Here is a 22,763-nt window from a genome sequence, read left to right on the forward strand (position 1 = left end):
TTAATGGTGCATAAGATTAAGCCGAGGCTCTCAGCTGCGCAGCGACTCCCCTCCGGTTCCCATGTTGTCGAGGCATGCTGGGAGTACAAGTTCCGAGCGCACGGCCAGGTGAACGCGCCGCAGCCGCGCGCCCCCGCCCCCCTCTCCCCCTCCCCCCAGACCCGCCAGGCCTATCCCCGCCCGACTGGGGGCGCCCGCGCGGCCTGCGCCCCCGGATTCCCGAACACATCCGCGGGATGAGGGCAGCCCGGCCCCGGGGTCACTATCATCCCCCATCCCCGCCCCCACCCAAGGCTGGGCGCCTGGATCACACGCCCCCAGCGACCTCGTCCTCCCCGCTGAGTCGCCCCTCTCAGTCCCGGGACCTGGCAGCACCCCTCCCTCCCTCTCTCCTTCTTTTCTCTGGGTTTCTGCTCCTGCTCTTTCTCTCCATCCTGCCTCTCCTTCCCTGTCGTATTTCTTGGGGCTCTCGTCTTTCTTTCTGTCTGTCAGTCTGCGTCTCCTTCTCTCTCGACTCCCCTGACTCGCCCTGCTTCCCTGTGTCTCCGTGTGTCCCTCCGTAACTCCCTCTCTCTCCCGGGTTTGTCCATCAGTCTGTCTGCCTCTCGCGGTCTCCCCGGCTCCCCCTCTCCCCCTCTCTCCCCTCTCCCGGCGCTGGCGGCCACCGCACTGCAGCGCGGCACCAGCAGTCTATGACAAAAACATTATCCTTCTGCTGCTAAACAATCCAATAAACCTCTCCACAGGGAGAAAGTTAACCTCTTGTCTCTTCGGCTGATGCCTTCCCGCCCACGTGACTGCTGCCACAGTAAATTCAAATCATTAGTCTCCTCACCCCATCAAAAAACTTCTATTAGTAATGGAGACCTCGCCGGAGACCTTCCGCGGAGAGCGCTGCCTTCCCAATTCCCAGTGGAAAAATTCTGCGCGAAAAACTAATTCTACTTTTAATAATCTGTCATCAGGACCAGAGGCAGTCATAAATTATATGGGAGCGCGTGCGAGAGCGCGCCACAAGAGGGAAATCAGGGCGAAAAATCAAAGCCCAAGTTTGACAAACTTTCCTGAAGATAAATAATAACTTACAAACAGGATTAGTTGTAAAGTCACGCTCCGGCGCGCAGCCACGGCGGCAATCACGTCTGCCGAGGGCCGCCACCGCCGAGGCACCTGTCACCGGCCGCTGCCGCAGCCAGCAGCCTTCCTCCCCATCGTCCTCCTCCTCGCCTTCCTCCCTTCACCCTCCTCCCCCCGATCCTCTTCCTCACCCTCCAACCTTCCTCTTCCCTCCTTCTCATCATCCCCCTGTTCTTCTTCCTCCTCGTCTCCCTCCTTCCCAGCCTTCTCTCCCCTCCTCCCCGAGCCTGGGGTAGGGCCAAGGATCTGATCCTCATCCTCCCCCATCCCACCGTCGAGGGTCCCCAGCTGCCAGGACCGAGGTCAGAAGAGGGTAAGAGGATTCGCGGAAGCACGGTCAGTCCGTGCCGTGACCTCGAGTAGGAGCTCAGCGTGTAAAAGGGAGTTTGTGTGCGGCCTGAGGCCCTCGGTCCCCGTTTCGACGGCCTCCCCTGCCTCCTTCCCCCAACCCAAATCTCCCTGCTCCCCGCCCCTGCTAACCCAACCGTAGGGGAGCCGGTCGCGGGCAGTGTGTGGTTGGGGGCGCAGTCCGACCCCTAAGTTGGTTTGTCTGTGTTAGCGTAGGGGGGCCGCAGGTCTGCTCCGCCAGCCTAAGGGCCGCCCCTGCACCCGACGCAGCGCGACCCTCCCCCACCCACCCCGCCCTCGCCCCGCACAATCTCGGCTCTGACAGCCGAGCGGGTGATAAATGCCGGCGACGCGGGGAAGGAATTGCGCAAAATAAAGAAGCATGTTCCAACAAGTCCTGTCAGGATTGTATTGATTTAATCATCTGCAGAAATACACATTCTGGATTACTGTAGCGTGCCGGGGCCGGGGAAGGGGCGGGCCGGACAGCTAGGGCCGGGAAGGGAGGGGCGGAGCCGTGGAGGGAGGGGCGGGCAGAGCCGGGGTTGGCTCCGCCCCTCGCCCAGGCCCCGCCCCTTAGGCCCCTAGGCTGGGTCTGAAACTTGCCGGGGACTCGAGGGTCGTTTTGCACCACTGGGCCCTTCTTCCTCACAAGCCTGGGGAGGTGGGCTCGCCGACCTCCGATCCTCGGAACTCTTCCATCCGGCAGTCGAGGACCCTCTGAAGCTGGACGCGCTCCCGGGACAGGGAGTTGGGGGAGAGGGAGTTGGAAGACCGGAAGAAGAAAGTCAAGGTCCTGAATTGGGCCTCTCTGGGCTTGCAAATGTTTTAGAGTGGTTCCCTGCCTAGGCAAGTTCTCGGCTACCAAGTTTAGGGGTACGTGGAGGGACGCAGGGCACTCCAAAACTACCACTTCATGGAGCTAACCTGTACTCAGCAGCTATCTCCGAGACAGGGATAAATGAGAGCCGCCTCAGTCAGCCCTCAGGAAGTGGAGCTGAGGTCTTCCTAGTAGGTCCTCAATAAAGGTTAAATAAACCAACAAACATTACAGCTTCTGACTTCTCTCCGGTCATCCGGGCTCAGAGCCCACGTGAGTACTTGTAGCAGGACTGAATTTTCTTTCAATTGAAAACCTGGCCCTTTGGAAGAAACATTCCTCCTAACAGGGGTTGGAGCAGCAAAGGAATGGGGAGATGAAGGAGCCCTCAGAGTGGGTGGTGGGGTCCAAAGGTAAAGAGGAGGAAAGAAAGTCACTTATTTACTTATTGGTTGATTTTAACATGTTTATTTCAGAAGATCCATCCAATAACCTAAGGAGGTTATTACTATTAATATCCCCCATTTTACAGATGGGAAAATTGAAGTTCCAGGGGTTGAGTGATTAACTCAAGGTCACTGTAGTGTTAGGTTGGGAAGCCCAACTTTGAGGCTGTGTCTGTTATACTCCAAACCTCTCTCATTGGTCTTGGCGAGACACTGCAGTGGTTTCAGAAACTGCACAGTGGTGGTGGGGAGACATTGTGAGGAATGCAAGGGAATCAGATCTGGTAAGCAGCAAACCTTGTCTGTTCCAAAGCATAGGCCTAGTGCTTAAACCTTCCCCAGTGGTCCAGTGTGTGTGTTGGGTGCAGGCACCAGAGAATAAACATCACAGTGATTTTGATAGGTGCCATCAGGACATTTGTCCTGGCTTGGAGGAGAGGAACGGACTTCAGGAAAAGGACAAATGGTGGTGAAACATGTAGACCAGAGTAATTTTATCTCAAATCAGAGACTAGGCATTAAGTTACCAAGGGTGTGGGAGTGAGGTCATTTGTGGTGGGAGAAACAGACTTCAATAGAGTAGCTTCATCAGTGACAAGCACAGCTCCTCCCTAAGTGACCCCTCACCCAATTGAAAGCCCAAAGGAATGAGCACATCTGAAGGCACGAGTATGAAAGGAGATCCTACAAGAAAGACCCTGAAGACCCAATGGATGACAAGCAGAAAATGATATGTGAACAGAACTAGGTGTGAGAAATGAAGATGTACTTTATTTGTGTGCATGAGGGGAGAAGGAAGACCAGGGAAATGGGGTGATAGAAGAGATGAAGAGATGGGAGAAGGGAGCAGAGGACTTCCCTTTGAGAGGGATGAGGTATCCATCCCAACTCCACTGTAAGAAGAGTCCTAGCTCACTCATTTCTCCCCATCTGCACCCATTCTGCCTCAACAGGAGCTTTCCTCTGTGCTTCCATCTCCCATCAGCCCAGGAAGGATAGAAACACACATTTATCAATACTTAATCAACAAATGATTTTATAGTTTACTCCTTGAAAGGCGCTGTTCCAAACACTTTATGCATATTAACTCAGTCCTCCATAACAAAGCTAATAGCATTGTTATTTGTTAATAGTGGATAATAGCATATCTCGATTGTACAGAACAGGAAACTGAGGCACAGAGAGCTTTATTAATTTGCTCAAGGCTATCCAGTTAGCAGTGGTGAAACGGGCTGAACCCAGGCATACTCTCACTCACTATGCTCAGAACCCTCAGCGCCAACACCGGACTGGGAATCAAGCTACCGGGTCCCAGCTCCAGGCCTACCATCCCTGGGCTGTATGACCTTGGCCAAGCCCCTTCCGGTCCTGGGCCTCAGTTTCCGCATCTGTAAAGTGAGAGGATTGGGCCGAGGCTCCCCTAAATCCCTTCCAGACACCAAGCGCTACCATCTATGATTCCTTCCCCACAGACCCCCGTTCCCTGACCCCTCTCATACCCTCTTCTGTGGTCAACCCTCAGCCCCAGCCACCCCTCGCCCCCCACCCCCCAGCCCCCTGTCTCCTGCCCCGCCCGCTCCCCGCGGGCTCTCGCGTGACTTTAGCGCGCGCGGCTCGGCCCAGAAGGTCACCTCCTTCATCACGGATTCTATTTGCATCCGGAATCGCATGTACATGAAAAATGTGTCCGCGTGCGGCCCCGACTGCAGACGCAGATGAAATTCTGTGCCGAGCCTGATGCGCGGTAACCTTTGCAGATGGCGCCGCTATTGCTGAGAAATGGATTGCTTAATAAAGCGTATCATCCGGCATATTTGCTGCTTGGCTAGCCAAATAGAAGTTGTTTTTTGCACAAATTTCCTTGTCAAATTTGTCAATGTTCATGTCATTTTTGCTTTAGGTCACAGAGCAAGGTGCAAATTCCTGGCATCTTTACTAGTTGCAGCCAATTTCGGCGATTTCGGCGGTGACGGGGATTCTCTGAGGAGTCGCGTGCCCGCGCGCGCGCGCCCGCCGGTTGCCCCAGCCGAGCGCGGCTCCGACACCTCCTCCCGACACCTCCTCCCTGAAGCCAGCGGGCAGACGGATTGAGAAGAGAGGCTCAGGGGGGCCGGGGGTGGCGTGGGGTGCGGAGGGTATCTTCCTCTGCTAAGCACCCACAGCTAACCGCAGTGCCCGCGCCCAACCAAGGAAGCTTGCGGGGAGGGGTGGGAACGGGGGGGTAGGGGGCGGGGGTGGGGGTTGGCGCTCCAGATCCACCTCTCCCCGTGCCACCTCCTCTCCCCCAAGTAGTGGCCCTTTTCCCTTCTTCTTTTGCCTCCTCTGGCCTTACAGAGAAGCTGAGGAATGAATGGGAAGGAGAATCCTCTTCTTTCGTAAGGAACTTTGCCTCCCAGGGTCTCACAAAAGTCCACCCCCGCCCTCAGACTGACCTCTCCTGCCCTACCAGAGATTTACTGAAAGGGGAGAGTGGGTTGAAGAGTAGTGCCCTATGCCCTCCTCCCACAAGCCCCATTGTCCACTTTGGGGGATGCTAGGCCTCTCCATTCCCCCCGGGGAACCACGGATAAACAGGTTCGTGTGGAACAGGTAAGGATGCAAAGGAGCACACCTTCCTGAGGAGGTATGAAAAGCTGGTCACTGCCTAGGTTGTCACCATTTGTGCTTCAGCCATTGGGATTAGGTCAGGCCCACTCCGGGCTAATCTGGTAAAAGCAGATTATTTTAAGAGGTCACTTGGGGGTTGGGGCAGTCCAAGCTCATTGTGGGGCAGTTTATCAGATTATCTCCACCCCGCAAGAGTCAACAACCACCACTGGAGAGTGCTCCCAGGTGCCCTCTGCCTGGATTATCTCATGAAATAATCACTTCAACAATCCCATGAGGCATTGACTAATACTATCCCCATTTTACTGACGCAGCAACAGCTCTAGGAGATGGGACCACTTGGAGAGTTTTGGTTGAGGTTTGTGGGCCTGGGAGGAAGGGAGGAATGGGGGGAGGGTGCGGAAGAGATAAGTGGCAAGGAGAGGGTACCAGTGAAGCAGTCACGCCAGAGTTACTGGTGTGAGAGGAGAGGAGCAGATGTGTGGGAAAGGGTGTGTGTGGACAGAGTTCTTGAGTATGAAGATAAACGGGAGATTTGGGGACATGTATGGGGGAATAGATGCTGGGGACTGGACTATGGTAAAGGCTGTATTGTAGATAGGTGTCTGAATAAGACATAAAAGGGATAGGTACGGGAAAAGGGCATGAGGACAAGTGTACAGGGCAGGCAAGTGGAAGGTGTGTGAGGGCTAGAGTCAAGCATGGGTGTGGGGGTGTGGGCACAGGTATAAGGGTCAGGCTCATGTAAAGGGTGTGAGAAGACAAGTGAATGATGACTCTAAGCTCTAAGAGGTTGATTTGTGTCTGCAGTAGCTGCTGTGTTCCCGGTGCCTGGCACATGATAGGAGTTCAGGATATATTGATCTAATGACTGAATTGCGGAAAGGGATTGATGGGAGACAGGTGCCAACCAAGGTATACAGGAGAGGTGGACAGGATGATGATGAGATAGTTTAGGGGAGAGTGGGTTCTCCCTTCAGCCTCTCTAGCACTGGAGCAGGCTGGGGAATGGTCAGACCTGCTTCCCCCTGAACAGGAGACCAGCCTGGGACGGAAGCCCAGTGTGCCCAGTGGGGGCTGCAGAGCATTGGATGATGGCGGGTGGGGGTGGGGTGAGGGTGGGGGAGGACTGCCGTCAGATTATTAATGGCCATGCGTTGACTCAATTAAATCCAGCCTGCTTTTGTTGGCAGGCCTCCGCAATTATGCATCTCATTACGGGCGGCCGCCCAAATGCATCCTGGGAAGAGACCAGAACTCCAAATTAACTTTTCTTGGCGCTGCGGGGGCCGGTTGGCCGGCACTGCCTGCATGGCAGCCAATCAGTGTTGGCTCCAAGGGGGGCGGGGTCAAAAGAAGGGCGAAGGTAGGGGGAGGGTAGGCTTTCTGATCTGGGGTGGGTCCGGTCGATAGGGTGAGGACCTGTGCGTCCATCTAGAATTTAACTCCCAAGCCCACCTCACCCTGATCCTTACCATGGTGCCTGCCTGGGTGTTTGAACTCAGTCTTGGAGGGAGTCTCAGCCTTTTCTGTACTCCCTCTGTGGTGAGGTCACCTCAACGCTGAGCACAAGGAACCAGGGATTCCAGGTCCTGTTAGTTCCCTCACCTCCCTATCCATGCATGACCTGGACTAAATCAATGTAACTGCAGGACTGCACCAAACCCATAAGAAAGTCAGGGGTGAAGGTGCAGAGAGGGTATCCTTCTGGATTCCGGAAGATCACTCTGGAGATTGGCCAGCCTGGCTTCTGCCTGCTGGGTGTTGCTCGCATCAGGGTGTGTATGTTTGTGTGTGTGTGTGTGCCCTCTCACAGCCTGCCTCTGCAGTTATACCACCAGTATAAAGCGCTTCATTAACCTGTCAATCAAAGCCCTCTCTCCAGCTCTTGTGTTCTGCCCTCCAATAACCCATATGTATGTATGCTCTGGCACATTTTGCCATCCTGGGACCACTTGGCATTGCCCAGTCTCTCCCTACACAAACATGGCTCCTGTTGCCTCCCTCACAACCCCTAAACATTCACGCCTTACCCGGAAGAGTCCCAGTGTTACCTATGTGTAATATGTGTGTATGTAGAACATTATCTTATTGTTTGAGTGGCCTTGCTCCAAGCCATGCATTCATGAGCGATGGATGCTTTAAAATCTAGAGCACCCCGGACTAGTATGAGATCTAGCTCTGAACTGTGTGACCTTGGAATTGTCACCTTCCCTCTCTGGGCCTCACGGGGCATCATCTGTGTTAGGTCAGCTGGTTTGGGTCAGATGATCTCTGATGTCCTTCTTCCCTCTGGCCTTCTGAGTTCAGATGGGTGTGGTTGACTCTCGACCTTCAGAGATGTACACATGTGTACGTGGTGCATGTCCTTTCTCATCTGTTTTCCCTCCCTGGGAGCCAAAAGGTGGTGGAGGGGGGCAGGAGGCTGGCTTCAGGAAGACCACCAAAGCCCACAGGTTGCTCTTGACCTCATGTCCCTCGCTGAGATTTCACCTTCCACGATCCACCAGAGTCCACTCATAGGAAAAACACTTACTTTGATTAAATGTCTACAGGGCTGCAGACATGCCTTTCTAAGGCAGGCACTCATGTGTACCCAAGCAGGTGTGGGCCGGGACAATGCCCACCCTTGTAGACAGGTGCCCTCAACAATAAGGGTCACCTGATGGTCCCAAGTTTTCCAGTTATGGGATCCTGGTCTTGGTCCCACCTGCCAGCCCCATCCGTGGGGGAAAGGAAAGAAGGGTTGTCTTCCATGAAGGGGGGGCCTCTGTTCACCCCACTTGTGGTTTCTTTATTGTGTGTTAATGAAACCCTGTTTCTTCTGGGTGTTTAATTCTTTCCATCTATTATGTTTAGACAACTCATTAACAATCATTCGTTATAATTAGACTTCAATTTTAGGCTCCTTTCTCAGGGGAGACAATGCAAAGCTTTTACACATATTTGCATCATAAACAGCCTCCAAATCTCTGGGTGCCACCCCTGCCCTGTCCCACTCCAGCACCTGACCCTCCTTTTCTCTCCTTCCTTCCCTCCCTTCTGCCCGCCCCCTGCTCCAAATATCTGCTTGAGGGTGGAGAAAGGAGAATGAAGTGTGCTTAGAAGGCCCTCAGATCCTGCCTGGCCTTTGTTGAATGACACTAATCTGCCAATATAAGAGATGGGTTTCCCTGGACCCAGATCCCTCCCTCAGACTGGCAAAGCATGGCACTGGGCTTTCGTGCCCTCTAGTTCTCCCCAAGACCCCTGTGGCTGCTGGTTCTTTGTGTGTTCCCAGGTGGTTTCATATACACAGAGATATGCCTGCCCACACCAGACACATACAGCCACTTAGGGGATGGTGGAGGGAATCTCTGTCGAGGATTTTTCTTTTTCTGTTTCTAAACTGAGGCATTGGTTCCCACCAACCCCAAATTCCTTTAAGTTTAGTCCCTGTAAGACTCTGATCCCTTTTAGTCTTTATTTGCTAAATCAGAGGTTCTCTATTTGATGAATGAATGTTTGTTGAGAGAATGAATGAAAGAATTTTAGTGGAAATTGTATAAGTATGAAGATAAGACACACTTGATTCAAATCCTTGCTCTGTAACTGACTGGCCATGTGGCCCTGGCTCCTGCTTTGACCTTTCTGAGCCTCAGTTTATTCATCTGCAAAATGAGGATAATAATGTCTGCTTTACAGGTAGTTGTTTGTGAGGATGAATGGAGACGGCTAAAAATGTAAAGTATGTGCATTTTATAGGCACTTGACCTATGGTGGCTATAATAATTAGTACTGGTGAATAATTATATTAATAATTTATAAGTAATTATAATAATAATCCCAGGAAGAGGTCTCATGGGTCATTCTGTGCAACTTCCCTTCCCATGGATCGTATTCTCTACAGCATCCTCAGTGAGTGTTGTTGAATACTTCAGTGATGGGGAGCTCAGCACGGTCCTCTTCTATTATTGGGCAGATCTGGTTACCAGAAAGGTTTTCCTCAGGTCCAGTTACAATAAGGATCCTTGCAACCTTTCCCGTTAGCCCTAGATCTGACCTTTAGAGCCTCTGGAAATCTGTCTCCTATTCAGTGGGTACCTTAGGAGGCCCCCATCAGGGAGGAGACAGAAGAGGGCAGGAGAGAGGGCAAATGCTGTGATGGGGTAGGACCTTCAGGAGGAGGCAGAGAGGCTAATGGGAGAATCAGGGTTGGGATATGGCTGGACCTCTCAGAGGCTGTGGGAACCAGAGAGAGCCACAGGAGGGGAGACAGAGACAGAGAGGGGACGCTGGGGGAGAAGGATTTTCTATCAACAAAACAGCAGGACAGCTTCTGGCTGGTCTCTGGAAACATCTTCATCCGGTGCCTGAGGCCAGCTCTGAGCTCCTTTTAGCTCATTACTAGCAATTAGTCCTCTGGGCCCAGCCTGAGGGAGGGGGGCACTATTAGCTCTCACTCCCCTGGACACACACACACACCATGAATCAAGCTGACAACTCTGCCCGAGCCTGCCCTCCTGGCCCTGCTCTGTGTGTGAAATGGGATGCGCACATTTACAAGGATGTGGTGTGTGAATGCACATGTGTCCATGTGAAGCTGTCACATGGCAGAAAGTGTGAGAACACGTGCACAGCAGTGTGAATGTGAGTGTGCATATGAGCAAGGAATGTGTATGCACTTGTGAGAGAGATGGACATATGTATGCCCAGTGGGAGAACGTGTTAATGCCCAAATGAGCACGTGAGCACAGAACGTATGCATGTGCAGAACATACGCGTGTACATGTCGAGGATGGGCATTGAGAAGGGATGAACTGGACGTGGGAACTTGTGACTGCATGGGTTTCTGTTTCCTTGGGAATCCTGAACCAAATGGCTGATTTAGGGGGTTAGGTTTCAGAAAGGAAAAGGAAAAGATTCCTGCCTCGATCCATCTCAGAAGTTCTGCTCCTTAGGGGGCCCTGTCCTCTAGGAAAAAAAGGGTCCTTTTGAAGTGAATCCCAGGGAGGGACCCCCAGAATTGCTCCCCTCCCAAACCCCTTTCCTTCCTAGGAACTTTAATTTAACACCGTCCAACAGAAATATCAATAAAATGTGTGTGGGCCACATACACAATTTAAATTTTTCTAGTGGCTATATTTTAAAAAACATTAAAAGAAACATGAAATTAATTCATTTCATTTTATCAAGTTTTAAATTAATATGTAGTTACAATTTAAATAAATATTTAAAATATAGCTCAAATAAGACCATCTTAGCATGTAGCCAATATTTTTAAAGTGAAAATGAGACATTTTACCTTTTTTATCAATACTAACTCTTTAAAAATCAGTGTGCATTTTTTGTTTGCAGCACATTTCCATCGGGATTAGCCACGTTTCAAGCACTCAGTGGCCACATGTGGCGCATGGCTGGACTGGCTTGGCTGGTTCCCCCCCTACCCCGCCCCCAGCCCCGTCAGTGAAGGGTGCTGTGTGTGCCAGCGAGGAGATAAAGGAGAAGTCAGGGCTGCACTCTTCATTCTAACTCTATCTCAGAGCCTGCCCTTGCAGGGTCTTCTGGCTCCTTTCTCCACTGACTGATTCCCAGGTCACAGAGGAGACACATGGATTCAGTCTCAGAGTCTTACTCTAGGAAGTTTTTCCATTAATCTCACTTCTGTGCTTCCTACTGCAGGGGACTAAGACTCATGACTTTCAGTTTTGAATGTCTTGTGCAAGTCATTCTCAAGAGGCCCCCTACACCCACCTCCCATTCTATTCCATCTAAGAGACTTTGGGGTGGGAGGAAAGAACCAGTAGAAACTTCAGTGGGCAGGGAGGGGAGATGGGAGAAGGGAAAGCCTAGAAAAGCCCTAAGTCTAAGAGAGGTGGATGGACTAGAAAGTGACCACAGAATAAAAGCAAAATTTCTAGAAGGTAACTCTTCAGCATCTTAGCCCCCTTACCCCTTCAGATTTTCAATCTCAGCCTCTTAGATTTCTTGGGCCTATTTAGGCCACCCCCATCCCTTTAGTTCCCTCACTTCTCAGCCTCTTATCACCTGCACCTCTTGGCCTCTGTAGCTCTCCATCAGCTTCTCAATCCTTCACCCTTCAGCTCGCTACCTGCTCCCACTCATTATTTTCCATTCGAGCCCCAGCCTAGAGTGCTGGGACTGGGGAAAATTTGAGGAGTAGAGACCTGGAATGGGGTGTGAGGGCCTAAGCCAGCAGCATCTCCAAGAGAGAGATGGAAGCAAGACCCTCCCAGTCCCCTCCCATCCTCTTACCCCTCCTCCCAACCCCTCCCCCACGGGGCTGCAGTGATTCCACAGTCTCAGGGCTTGAGGGTCTTGGGGCCCCTCGCTAATGTAAGGTTATTGTAATTGATATGAAGGTAATTGATAATGTGTTACGGTGAATAATGTCTTCAATTTTCTGCTAAATCCCATTTTTGTAGCCATCTGGGCTCCTCCAACTGCCCCCCTGGGACGCTGGGTAATAGAGAGTAATTATTCTCAAGTCATTTACTTTTTCAAAGTGTTTAGTGCTTATCTGTTTTACAATTAAAATGGAAACGACCCTGATTCACTTCCTTTCTTTTTTATTTAAATAGCACTCACCCCCCCACATACCCCCCACCACACACTTTCAGTCACACACAACCACAGGGGCACACAACACTCCAAGAGACACACACAAACACAGTTACAATATCCTTGTAGGCAGCAAACATGTCCATGTTCAAAGCAAAGAAATACATGTAAATTTTCTTTGCCATTCACACATAGGCACACATATACAACCTTACATTCAGACAAAGAACACAGACTCTGTGACCCGGACATACATTCGTAGCCTTTTGCCGTTTTCCTTTGGAGTAAGAAGACTGGAGGTGGGCGTTGTCAGGGTAAAGGGCAGGGGGATGGAGCCACCTTGAGTGTATGTCTGAGTGTGCAAGGTTACATTTGAACATGAAAGGTGATCATCTGTGTATCCACATGAATGTGCTCTGCATGTGTATCTCAAAGTTGGGTTCATATGAGGCTAAAAATGTCCACATTTAAAGCAGTAGTGTGAGAGCACATTCATAGCCTCACTTCTGTGTTTGTATGTGTTACTGGTGCAGGCAGATGTGTGTGTATGGAGCTAGTGTTCACACCCAGTTACACACTAACCAAGAGCCCTAGCGTGCAATCTCAGCTTGGACACATGTCCCCAGGAGAGCAGTGAAACCAGAATCCAGAGGCGTCTGGCCATGCTGAGTCGGCCCAGGATGAGAGCCCTCACCTGGCACTGAAATGAAACTTGACCCATTTGCTGTAACTGAAAATGTCACAGGAACACAGTCCATGGAGTGCCAGGAGATATAAGAGTAGGGGGGAGCTGGGAGGTGAAAAGAGCTTACACTGGCCCCTCAGACACCTCCACCTCCCTCGCCCCCCTCAACCCCACTAACACCTCCAACTGTTGGAGAACCTCCTCACTGGCCTTCCTGCTGCCTGGCCCTTTACCCTCTTACTGGCCTCTCACTGAGCCCTGATTCTGGTTGGAGGTGTGGAGAAATGAGTGGTCCTCAATGACTGGAGCTTCTTGGCCCTCCCTTGGGCTCCTCCCCACAGTGGGTGCTCTGTGAACACATCACCAGTGGTGAGGCACTGACCTTGGGGAACCAAAAAACAAGATCATATATACCCCAGATCCTTCCACAGTACCAGGTATGACATCTCTCAGATGTCAAACAGGCCCAGGGGAGGGCAACGGAGACACTGTACTCAGGGCAATCTGGCCCTCAGGTGACTGTGGAGTGGAGGTCCAGAGGCCTGCTTCTCATTATACAGACTGGGACACTGAGTCACAGGGGCAGCCAGGATGGCCATTGGCCCCAGGCCATAGACCCTGACGCTTGCCTATCTGCTTCATCCCACACCTGCTGTCCCCTGAGTCTCCAGCTGCAGGCACTCCAGACCTCTCTCACACACACCCCCACCCACCGCTGGACAAATGAGGGGCATGGAGGGCAGTGCTGTCCCCCACTTCAGTGCAAGCCCAGGCCAGCGCCTGCAAGGCCCAAAGGACACCAGGTTGCAGGGTAAGGCCTAAGAGAGTACTATTCCCAGAATACACCCCAGCTCACTCCAGCACTCCCCTGGGAAATGCAGCCCACCCCCACCCCCTAACCTGCCCCCTTTCCTCCCCCACCCCCGCTCCCCCCGCCCCTCGCCCCGTTCTGGTTTTCATTTTGTTGTTTAAACTGGGAGAGTGGCAGCATTATGAGCGGGCAATGTTTCTTTCTGCTTTTTCTCATGAGGTCTCATTTTGTGGGCATCCTTCTTGGCCCTCCTTGCTACTCTCTTGGGAGTCTGCCTCTCTTTTTTTTTTTTTTTTGGTCTCAATCTCTGTTCTGTCTTACCCTGTGTTTCTGGCCCTTCCTCCCCACGTCGCTCCCCTCTGCGCCTGCTCCGAGTCTGTCTTTCTGTATTTCAGTCTGTCCTGCTGTCTCTCTCCAGCCTCCTCCAGCTTCCTCGTCTCCTCGCACTCCTGGGTTTCTCGGCTTCTTGGTCTCTGTCTCGGGTTTCCGTCCCTGTCTCTGCCTCGGCCCCTCCCTGACTCCGGCCCCTCACACCTTCGCGGAAAAGTAAACATTTAATTTTTTTTGCTGTTAATAGATTTAATGTTCATTTGTTGGTAGCCCAGGGGCAGAAACGCGTGACATTTCAAATAATTGTTGTTTCAGGGGTATCCTCTGGAGGGAAATGCGGCAAAAGTGTGGAGAAGATTTAAGCAAATGACTGTGTCAGCTTCTATTTACTCCTGACAGGATCGCCGGGGGCACGGCTGCGAGATAACCATTAGCGCGGCCGCCGATAAAGCGGGGAGGCTGCACTTCTAAAGGCTCCGTGGCCATTACGGGAAAGTTAGTGTGAAACATGTTAAATTATCCCCAAAGTGGAGGGAGCGGGGGAGGCGGCGGGGGGAGCGGGCGCCACTAGAGCCGACGCGCCTCCGCCGGGCCGGGAGCGAGGACGCGCCACGGTCGGGCCGGGCCCCGTTGTCCGCCCGCCCCGCCGCCACCAGGGGGCGGCCGCCTGCCGCCCGAGCCTCAGTCTTCCCGCCCAGAAAGTGGGTGGGTGGCCCCGCTTGCGCCTTCCTCGCACTCGCGGGCGCCCGTCAGGTCCGCGTGGCTCTTCTCCCCGCTCCCCGGCCCTCGCTCAGCAGTCCCGCAGCCGAACCAGCCCAGGGCGCGAGGTCCTTGGGACTCCACCCTTTTAGGGTCGCTGCCAGGTCCTAAAGAGCTCCCCCAGGTGTACGCCTGCAACAAACCTACAGTTGCAGGAGCCCAAATGTCAATATGACCACGAATATGCAGGGCCCCGACTTCACCTCTCAGATCTGCTTCTAAGTAGTGGGGTGGCTCTCTGCAAGTCCTCTTGGCCTCAGTTTCCCAATCTGTAAAATGGGAATATCTGTCCCACATACCTCACTCTCTAGACTAGTGGGAACAGTGAGGCCATGTAAACGTGATCCAAGAGGTCAATAAATGCAGTACAAGTGAGGAGTATTGTTACTATCGTGCATTAGTTATTATTAACATCCTGCTGTGTCCACAGGAAATACTTGTGTGCAAGGCCACAAACCAGATGCAACAGTACGTGGAAAATAAGACCTCGATCACAGCTCTCTCTGAGTTTGGGACGCATTTCTCCCAACCCTCCTCATTTTGCCGCTGTCAAGCTCACTTGGCGTAAATAAACACCTACCGGCTAGTGGAGGGAGTGCTTCAAGACAGCCCCTTCAAAAGCGTACTTACAGCATACCTGCACCAGAGCAGGAACAAAACTGAGAGCCCTGTGCTGGGGGCGGTGAGGGGACCATGTGGGGCAGGGGGAGAAGAAAGCAAAGGGGAACAGCTTCCTCCTTTGTGGTAATATTATCTCTCAGACTGAGTTTCTTCCCTCCCTTCTTAAAAAAAAATTCTATAAATATATTGAGATTGTACCATCATCTGCATTAAATATTTTAGGCCTTGGAACTCAAATCTGTGGAGCAGTGGCAACTCAGTGCCTTGAGTCATCATTAATACTGCATATTCACTGGTTTCCAGCACGCGTTGGTGTTTTCGGGAACTTGGAAGTTCCTCCAACTCACCCAGCACTTTTGAATTCTCCCACGTGTCAGAGCTGCTGAGGGCAAAGGAAAGCCAAGACTACCTTAGTCTTCCTGAGGTTCACCATCAGGCAGAGAGACAGATTTCTACAAACATCACAATGCCCTGTGAGCACTGAAATGGAAGCACACAGGAAGTGCTGCACAGTCAAGGGGGCAGGACTTCCTGAGGGCATCTGGGAAGGTTTCTTAAAGGAGGTGGCATTTGATCTGGGGCTTTGACAGAAGGCGCAGAGTTTTCCAGGGGAGAGAAATAGGCTGTTACATAGTAACAATAATAATCCCTGTGATCACTGCAAATAATGACAAATACAAGGATGATAATAGCACTTCTGTGGCAGGTGCTATATTAGGCACTTCACACTACACTGCTACTTTCGATTTGTCATAACAACTCTTGGGGGAAAATACTATTATGTACCCCCTCTACCTGACTGATAAGGAAGCTAAGACTCAAAGAAATCCAGTAATTTGCCCATGGCCACACAACCATCCTAGTATTGACACTAGATGAAGTACAATGCCTTCCCCTCTCTGCCTGTCATTCCAAGAGCAACTTTGAAAAGAGGCTGAATTTGCCTCTGATAAAGGTCATGATCCCCTTCTCAACACCTCTTCAGTCATTCAACTGTTTTCTGCTTGTTTTCTAGGTGTTAGGCATTGGGTTGGCACTGGGGGTACAAAAAATGAGATGTAGACCCTGTCCTCATAGAACTCACAGTTCTAATGAGGGAGGAAGACTTACAAGTCAATCAACCACAAAGCAATGAGCAAGATGCGGGTCGGAGCAGCCCAAGATGCCCTGGGCCAACAGGAAGGGGTCAAGTGCAGGTATAGCAGGGCTCAGCAAGAATTGAGTTTGGGCAAAAGGAGTTTACAAACCAAGGCAGAGGGCACAATAGATGCAGAAGAGCAGAGATGAGGAAGAATGTGACCCTCTGGTATGTGGTGTTTGAGGAAGGCAGGGAGGTGGAGAAGGGAGGAGGTTGCATCATGTCCATTGAATGTAACCAGGAAAGGGGCTTGAACTTGATCCTTAGCGTATTATTTTCATGGAGTAAAATAAAGTCAAATAAAGGACTCCTCCTTCCTTCATACAGGATCTCAAATTTAAAAGGGATTTTTCAAACCTTATAAATATTAGAAAGTTCTGTGTTTTTTTAATATGGGCCACCAGCCCAAGAGGTGACCAGCCCAAAGAGGGACCAGCCCAATGTCACCTTACTTTAATAAGTGATCATTGGAATTTGGCACCATTTGCTTTCCCTGTCATAATGTCTGTCTCCCCAACAATGCTAGGATATGGTTAGCTTTTTTCCCACAGTGGAAATCCCTGAGCCCGCATGTTGATCCACATGTTGGCATGATGACGACTGGGGGTACAATGGCAGTGACTGAGTTGGTTCCCACCCGTTTCCTTGCACTGTCCTGGCTCACATCTCCCTTTGACCTCAGGACTCTCAGCAGACACTACTTTACCTTCTACCATCTTTGAAGAACATCTCCTTACTGGGAATGGAGGATAAACACCTTCCAGGAGGTAGATATGGGTTAACACATTTCTTTAAGAAAGAATTTTCTAATCATCAGAGCTGCCTGAAACCAAAAAGCTTATCTCAGGAAGAAGCAAGTCTCCTACCCTGAAGGAGTTCAAGCAGAAGATCCTCAAAATGAGACTACTATGGGAGCAGTGAAATCCTTGGCCTCTAGTATCATTTGTAGGCCCAAGGCCCTAAGAAGTTTCTCCCCAGAGGAGGATGATTTCAGGCACTTTCAAGAGGGTTATTTTGACTGAGGAAGTTAAAAAATGATTGAGGATGGACTCAGTGATCTCTTATTATGGGAAGGGGCATTGAGGACAGAGACTTCCCTCCCCAAAGGGTGTCTCCACAGCTGTTCCAGCCTTATCCAAGGATCTCCTTTCCCCTACTGCCAAGCCCATGGACTCTCCAGGGGATACGCATCTTCTCACTGTCTTCTCAAAGATGAACATGGATCCAGCAAGGAGCCGGCAAAGGGAGGAAGATGACACAGTTTGTAGATATAGAACATTGATGATATTCAAGCTATATCAAGTTATCGCACATTTGACTATATATTGTCAGCCCCAACACCTTTGATGTGGAGGTTTAATCCTGGGCGGTCCCTAAGGGGATTGGCATCTCACTCATTGCTATGCCCCCTGTGTTGAGTGCAGAGACTGGTGAACAGAAGGCACATAGGAAGCTTCTTTTTCTTCTTTCACCTTTCCTTCCTACACAGGAAATACAGAGAAGAAAGACAAAAATAATGCCCATATAAGTTAGACAACCCCAGTTGCTATTTTAATGACCATTCACCAGACAACTCTTTCTGCCTGTAAATAAACATAGACACAGGTGCATAATATGACACAAACAGGATCAAATTCTATGTTCTGTTCTGTAATCTTCTCTTACATAAAAATATATGATGGATGCCATTCTGTTTCAGTGAATATAGAGCTGTGTGATTGTCGGCATAACTGAAGTATATTCCACTGTATGATGTGTTGAGTCAGTCTTCTGTTGATCCACATTTACGATATTTCTAGTTTGCACTGTTTTAAACACACTGAGATGAATATATTTGTGGACAGATCTTTTCACATTTGTACGATTATCCCCTCAGGGCAAGTTCTTAGAAATGAAAGTATTGGATCGAAAAAATACACATTTTACATTTGGGTAAATATTGTCAAACTACCTTCTCAAAAGGTTGTACCACTCTATATTCTTACCATAAGAGGGTATCATCAGTCCTTTACCATTTGCTTAAATAAAAGGGCTCTTTCTTCAAAGGCAAAACAACAACAAAACCCCTAATTCTTCAGACCACTTTGTATGTGTGTGTGTGTGTGTGTGATTAAGAAGGTATAAGTAAACCTTCTATACAAATGTGGTTGTGTATCTGTATGTGTTCTATATACAATCACTACCTCATAAGCTGAAGTCCTACATGAAAAGTTCTCTACCAAATCTTTCTCTGCCCCCTCAGTGCAGGGATGAGGTCTGTTGCAGCCTTCCTGGCCCCAAGAATGTGCATCCATTGTCAGTCTTGCTGTTGTTCTTGCAGTCCCCTGGCCAAGGTTGTTAGGGAGAGAGTAGGAGGGAGGCTCGGCTGGGTTTGCTCATGGTGGGACTTCAAGTGTTAATTCACCACAGCTGTGGAGCATAAAACTGGGTCTCCAGCTCTGTGTGGGGGAAACAGTGAACAGATTATCCCAAATCAATACATCTGAGTCAGTTGTAGATCATTCCAGGGGGCTCCATAGGTTAGGGAAAGGGGAGGATGATGCGGTTCAGGGTCTTCCTACTTGTGGTGCCTACTTTACAGATCGCTCCACCATCCCTCTCTCCATATCAGCCCATGGTCAGTCTCCGTCTCATATATATCACCCCTACACTCGCATTTTCACATATAGTCCACAACCCATATACTTCCCTTAAAATTATACTCACATTCTCACAAAATTTGACTATAATAATTTTCATACCATTACACCCACATCCTTGCATATAATAGATTCATAGAACTTGATGCTTACACACAACCACTTACATAAACACACCCAGTCACCCAATATTCACTTCCCCACAGTCTCACACTGTCATGCTTTGTCCTAAGGAAACCTAGTCACATGTCCCTCCTAGTTATTGTCATTTATATTATTGCAACCACAACTCCATACCTTATATCTCCACCCAACACTCCCCTTTCACACTCTCTCAGAGTCCCACAAAATTCATAGTCATACTCTTAGATCTTATTCAAAGTCTCTTGAACACATCCAGTTACCAGTCTTAGAATGTCTTAGCTCATCCAGTCTACCCATCTTATTTTACAGACGGGTTAACTGAAACTCTGAGAAGAAAAACTTGACTAAGGTCACAATTAGTTAATGGAAAATCTGGGGTGTCAATTCCAATCTCATGACTCCCACACTAGTGCTTTCCCCAATGCTTGCCCCTCCCCAGTAGTCTCCCTTCCAATCCCCTATGTCAGTCCCCAACACTGACCCTCAGTTCAGTTCAATCGCTCATTCGTCTCCAACTCTTTGCGACCCCATGGACTGCAGCATGCCAGGCCTCCCTGTCCATCACCAACTCCTGGAGTTTACTCAAAATCATGTCTATTGAGTCAGTGATGCCATCCAACCATCTCATCCTCTATTGTCCCCTTCTCCTCCTGCCTTCAGTCTTTCCCAGCATCAGGGTCTTTTCAAATGAATCAGCTCTTCGCATCAGGTAGCCAAAGTATTGGAGTTTCAGCTTCACCATCAGTCCTTTCAATGAGTATTCAGGACTGATTTCCTTTAGGATGGACTGGTTGGATCTCCTTGCAGTTCAAGGGACTCTCAAGAGTCTTCGCCAAAACCACAGTTCAAAAGCGTCAATTCTTAGGCACTCAGCTTTCTTTATAGTCCAACTCTCACATCCATACATGACTACTGAAAAAAACCATAGCTTTGACTAGACGGACCGACATTCAAATAAAACAGACGGCTCTTAAAGAGGCAGGCAGCCAGGTGAATGGAACAAGTGTGAATCTGGAATACAAAGAAGCCTGAATTGGAATATCAAATACCTTATGGGGTGATGACAGGGTTCAGAGAGAATGTATGTAAAGCACCTAGCACAGAGTAATAACTGCTAACATTTATTGGACACTTACTATGTGCTAGGCACTGTGCCAAGCACTTTATGCATTATCTCATTTAATTTTTACAGTCTCTTTAAGTGTGATTATCTCTTTATCACAGAAAAGGGAAGTGAGGCCTGGAGAGGTTAAATTCCTTGCCCAAGGTCACACCAAAATCACAGAGATTATCCCCTCTCTAACTCCAAGTCTGGCTTCCATGAATTATTGTGCTTCTTTCTTTGATGACAAAGGTCTATTTTTTTTTAACTGAATTCTTGTTCTGTCCCAGATGCTGTGCTATATATACATAGTTTCTAGGTATCTTTACAGAAGAGAGAGACTGGGGCCTGGCAGGTGCTCAAGATGACTTTATCATTATGGAGAGAAAGATTCCAGCTTCCAAATCAAATTTAGATCTGTTTTGTCACCAGATAAATTCTTCAGATCATATCATCTTTAGTGGATTTGATCATCCCCATTGATTAGTTCATTTCAAATCAACTCTCTTTTCTTGCTAATCTGTAATCCCCTGCATCTTCCACCCCAGGCATCACAGGAAGAGGGGTGCTGCTATGACTACATACACAGTTCCTTACTTCCACCCACTAGATGAAGTCATATCAGGCACAAGTCTTGCATACACTATTAAGGCTACTGTGGTCTAAGCAATTACCAAGAATATTAGGGAGTAGAGTGAAAATGCCTGGGTTCCAGTTCCATCCCTTAGTATAAGACCACAGGAAAATTACTTTCTCTGCCTCAGTTCCTTGCATCTGCGATACTGGAATAGCAAGTCTTCCCTCCCAGGATTGTTCTGAGTTTAAAGTGCTGTAAGATATTATTATAGAAAATCTGGCATACAGCTGGCACTTAAAATTTGCCACACAGAGATCTCACACACAAAGAAACAACACCAACACTTAGGTCAACCCGAGCAGAGATGACCACACAAACTTGTAGACAGACTTGTATAACACACCAAGCTGTAGATCTGCTCAGATCTGCTGATGGTGAGCTGCCAGAGTGGTTGAGAGAAGGGACTCTTAATTAATCTTGGGCAGGTCACTTAACAGCTCTTTTTAACCAAAAATTTAACAGTTAAAGAGGTTTTCTTGCTTTTCCTTCCCAGAAAGAGTTAACACACACACATGCACACACACACACACACACACACACACACACACACAATGTCATTATCATATCTAAGAAAATTGGTAATAATTCCATAAATCATCAAATACTCAGTCCATATTCAAATATTTCATTTTTTTTTACATTTAGCTTGTTAAGTAAGGAACTAAACAAGGTCCACCCACAATGTATTTGATTATTATCTCTCTCTTTCCCTTTTCTTTGAAGAACCTCAGTCATTTGCCCAGAAGAACGTCTTAAGTGAAGAAAAAATTTTCAAATTTTTCAAGCTTATTTTTAATGCACAAGTATTACAAGAACATATTTTGGGTTATTAAAAGAAAAAATAATGGAAGAAATCAGACATGACAGATAGAGTGAAATTCCCCCCTAACCATCCCCAACTCCAGCTCTTTAACCTGTAGAAGTCTCGGTTTTCTCATCTTTAAAATGGGAAAATCTTTCTTTTTAAGGTTGCTGTGAGTATTAAATTATACAGAGCTTGGAAGCCCTTAGCTCAGTGCCTGGCTCCTGGTAATCTTTCAGTAACAGTCGCCTATAATGATTTTTAGTCATTGTTAACATCCCGGCAAACGCAGGAGAGACACCCAGCACTGCGTGCGATCAGCACCCTGGACAGAGGTGGCGGCGGCCAGCGCCCTCCCAGCCCAGCCTCTACCACCGCCTGCTAGAGGATCTGTAAATAAAGCCGCCTGGCTTCCGGCCGCCCCGGCACGCCGGTGAAGGGGAAAGAAATCCGGGATTTTCCAAGCCGCCTGCTTCGGCAATGGGTCTGGCAGAGACAATTACCCGGATACGCTCCGGCTGGCCTCCCCGAGGCCCCGGGTCATTTCAGACTGGGCCCCTGTCCTTGATCAGGAAGCAGGGCCAGGCGGGGGTTAGAACCGATGACTCAGTCTCCAGAGTTGCATTATAGCCACAAGGGGAGGATCACGGAAATCGCCACGGGAGGCCCCTAGGAAATCTTTGCCCGCCACAGGGCCCCAGCAGGGGCCCACCCCAGCCCCTGTTGTCCTCGGGTGTTGTTGGGGGCGGGTACTGGGACGGGGAGAGCGACCTCCGGAAGCCGGCCCAGGGCACAATTAGCAGGGAGTGGAGACGCCCGCGAAGGCTGATTTAATTAGGTGACACGGTGCCAGGCAGGGATGCGGGGGAGGAGGGGGCGGTAGGGGAGAGCAGGGTCAAAACATTTTGTAAAAATCTGTTTCACAAACGCTGCTGCTCCCCTCGGGGCAGAGAGAGATTACAGAGTCTTTGGTGTCGATCAAGGCTGGAAAGAGGCGGCCAGGAGCGTGGGGGCATTGCCTCCTCCTCAGACTCTCCCTTTTGTCCAGCCCCCAAAACAGTCCCAGGAGGCAACAACTCCGCTGGGTTGTGGGGCACCGAGGGTGAGGGGTGACTTGAGAAGAAGGCCCCTATAAGTAGGAATGAAGTGCTATGGGTCTAATGCACCCTCCCCTCC

At 49.7% G+C, this 22,763-nt stretch overlaps 1 protein-coding gene across 1 annotated transcript; it reads right to left on the reverse strand.

Annotated features, from left to right (window-relative positions):
• Positions 1 to 1,173: 1,173 nt before the first annotated feature.
• Positions 1,174 to 14,231, reverse strand: LOC102389524 (octapeptide-repeat protein T2-like). Its single transcript, XM_006053210.1, has 4 exons — positions 14,143 to 14,231; positions 13,737 to 13,949; positions 2,164 to 2,281; positions 1,174 to 1,425 (listed from the first exon to the last, which is right to left on the reverse strand). The coding sequence occupies exons 1-4, from the start codon at positions 14,229 to 14,231 to the stop codon at positions 1,174 to 1,176; spliced, it is 672 nt and encodes a 223-aa protein (XP_006053272.1).
• Between the last annotated feature and the right edge of the window lie 8,532 nt (positions 14,232 to 22,763).

The sequence above is a fragment of the Bubalus bubalis genome, chromosome 23, assembly GCF_019923935.1.
Source record: "Bubalus bubalis isolate 160015118507 breed Murrah chromosome 23, NDDB_SH_1, whole genome shotgun sequence".
NCBI classification, from domain to species: domain Eukaryota; kingdom Metazoa; phylum Chordata; class Mammalia; order Artiodactyla; family Bovidae; genus Bubalus; species Bubalus bubalis.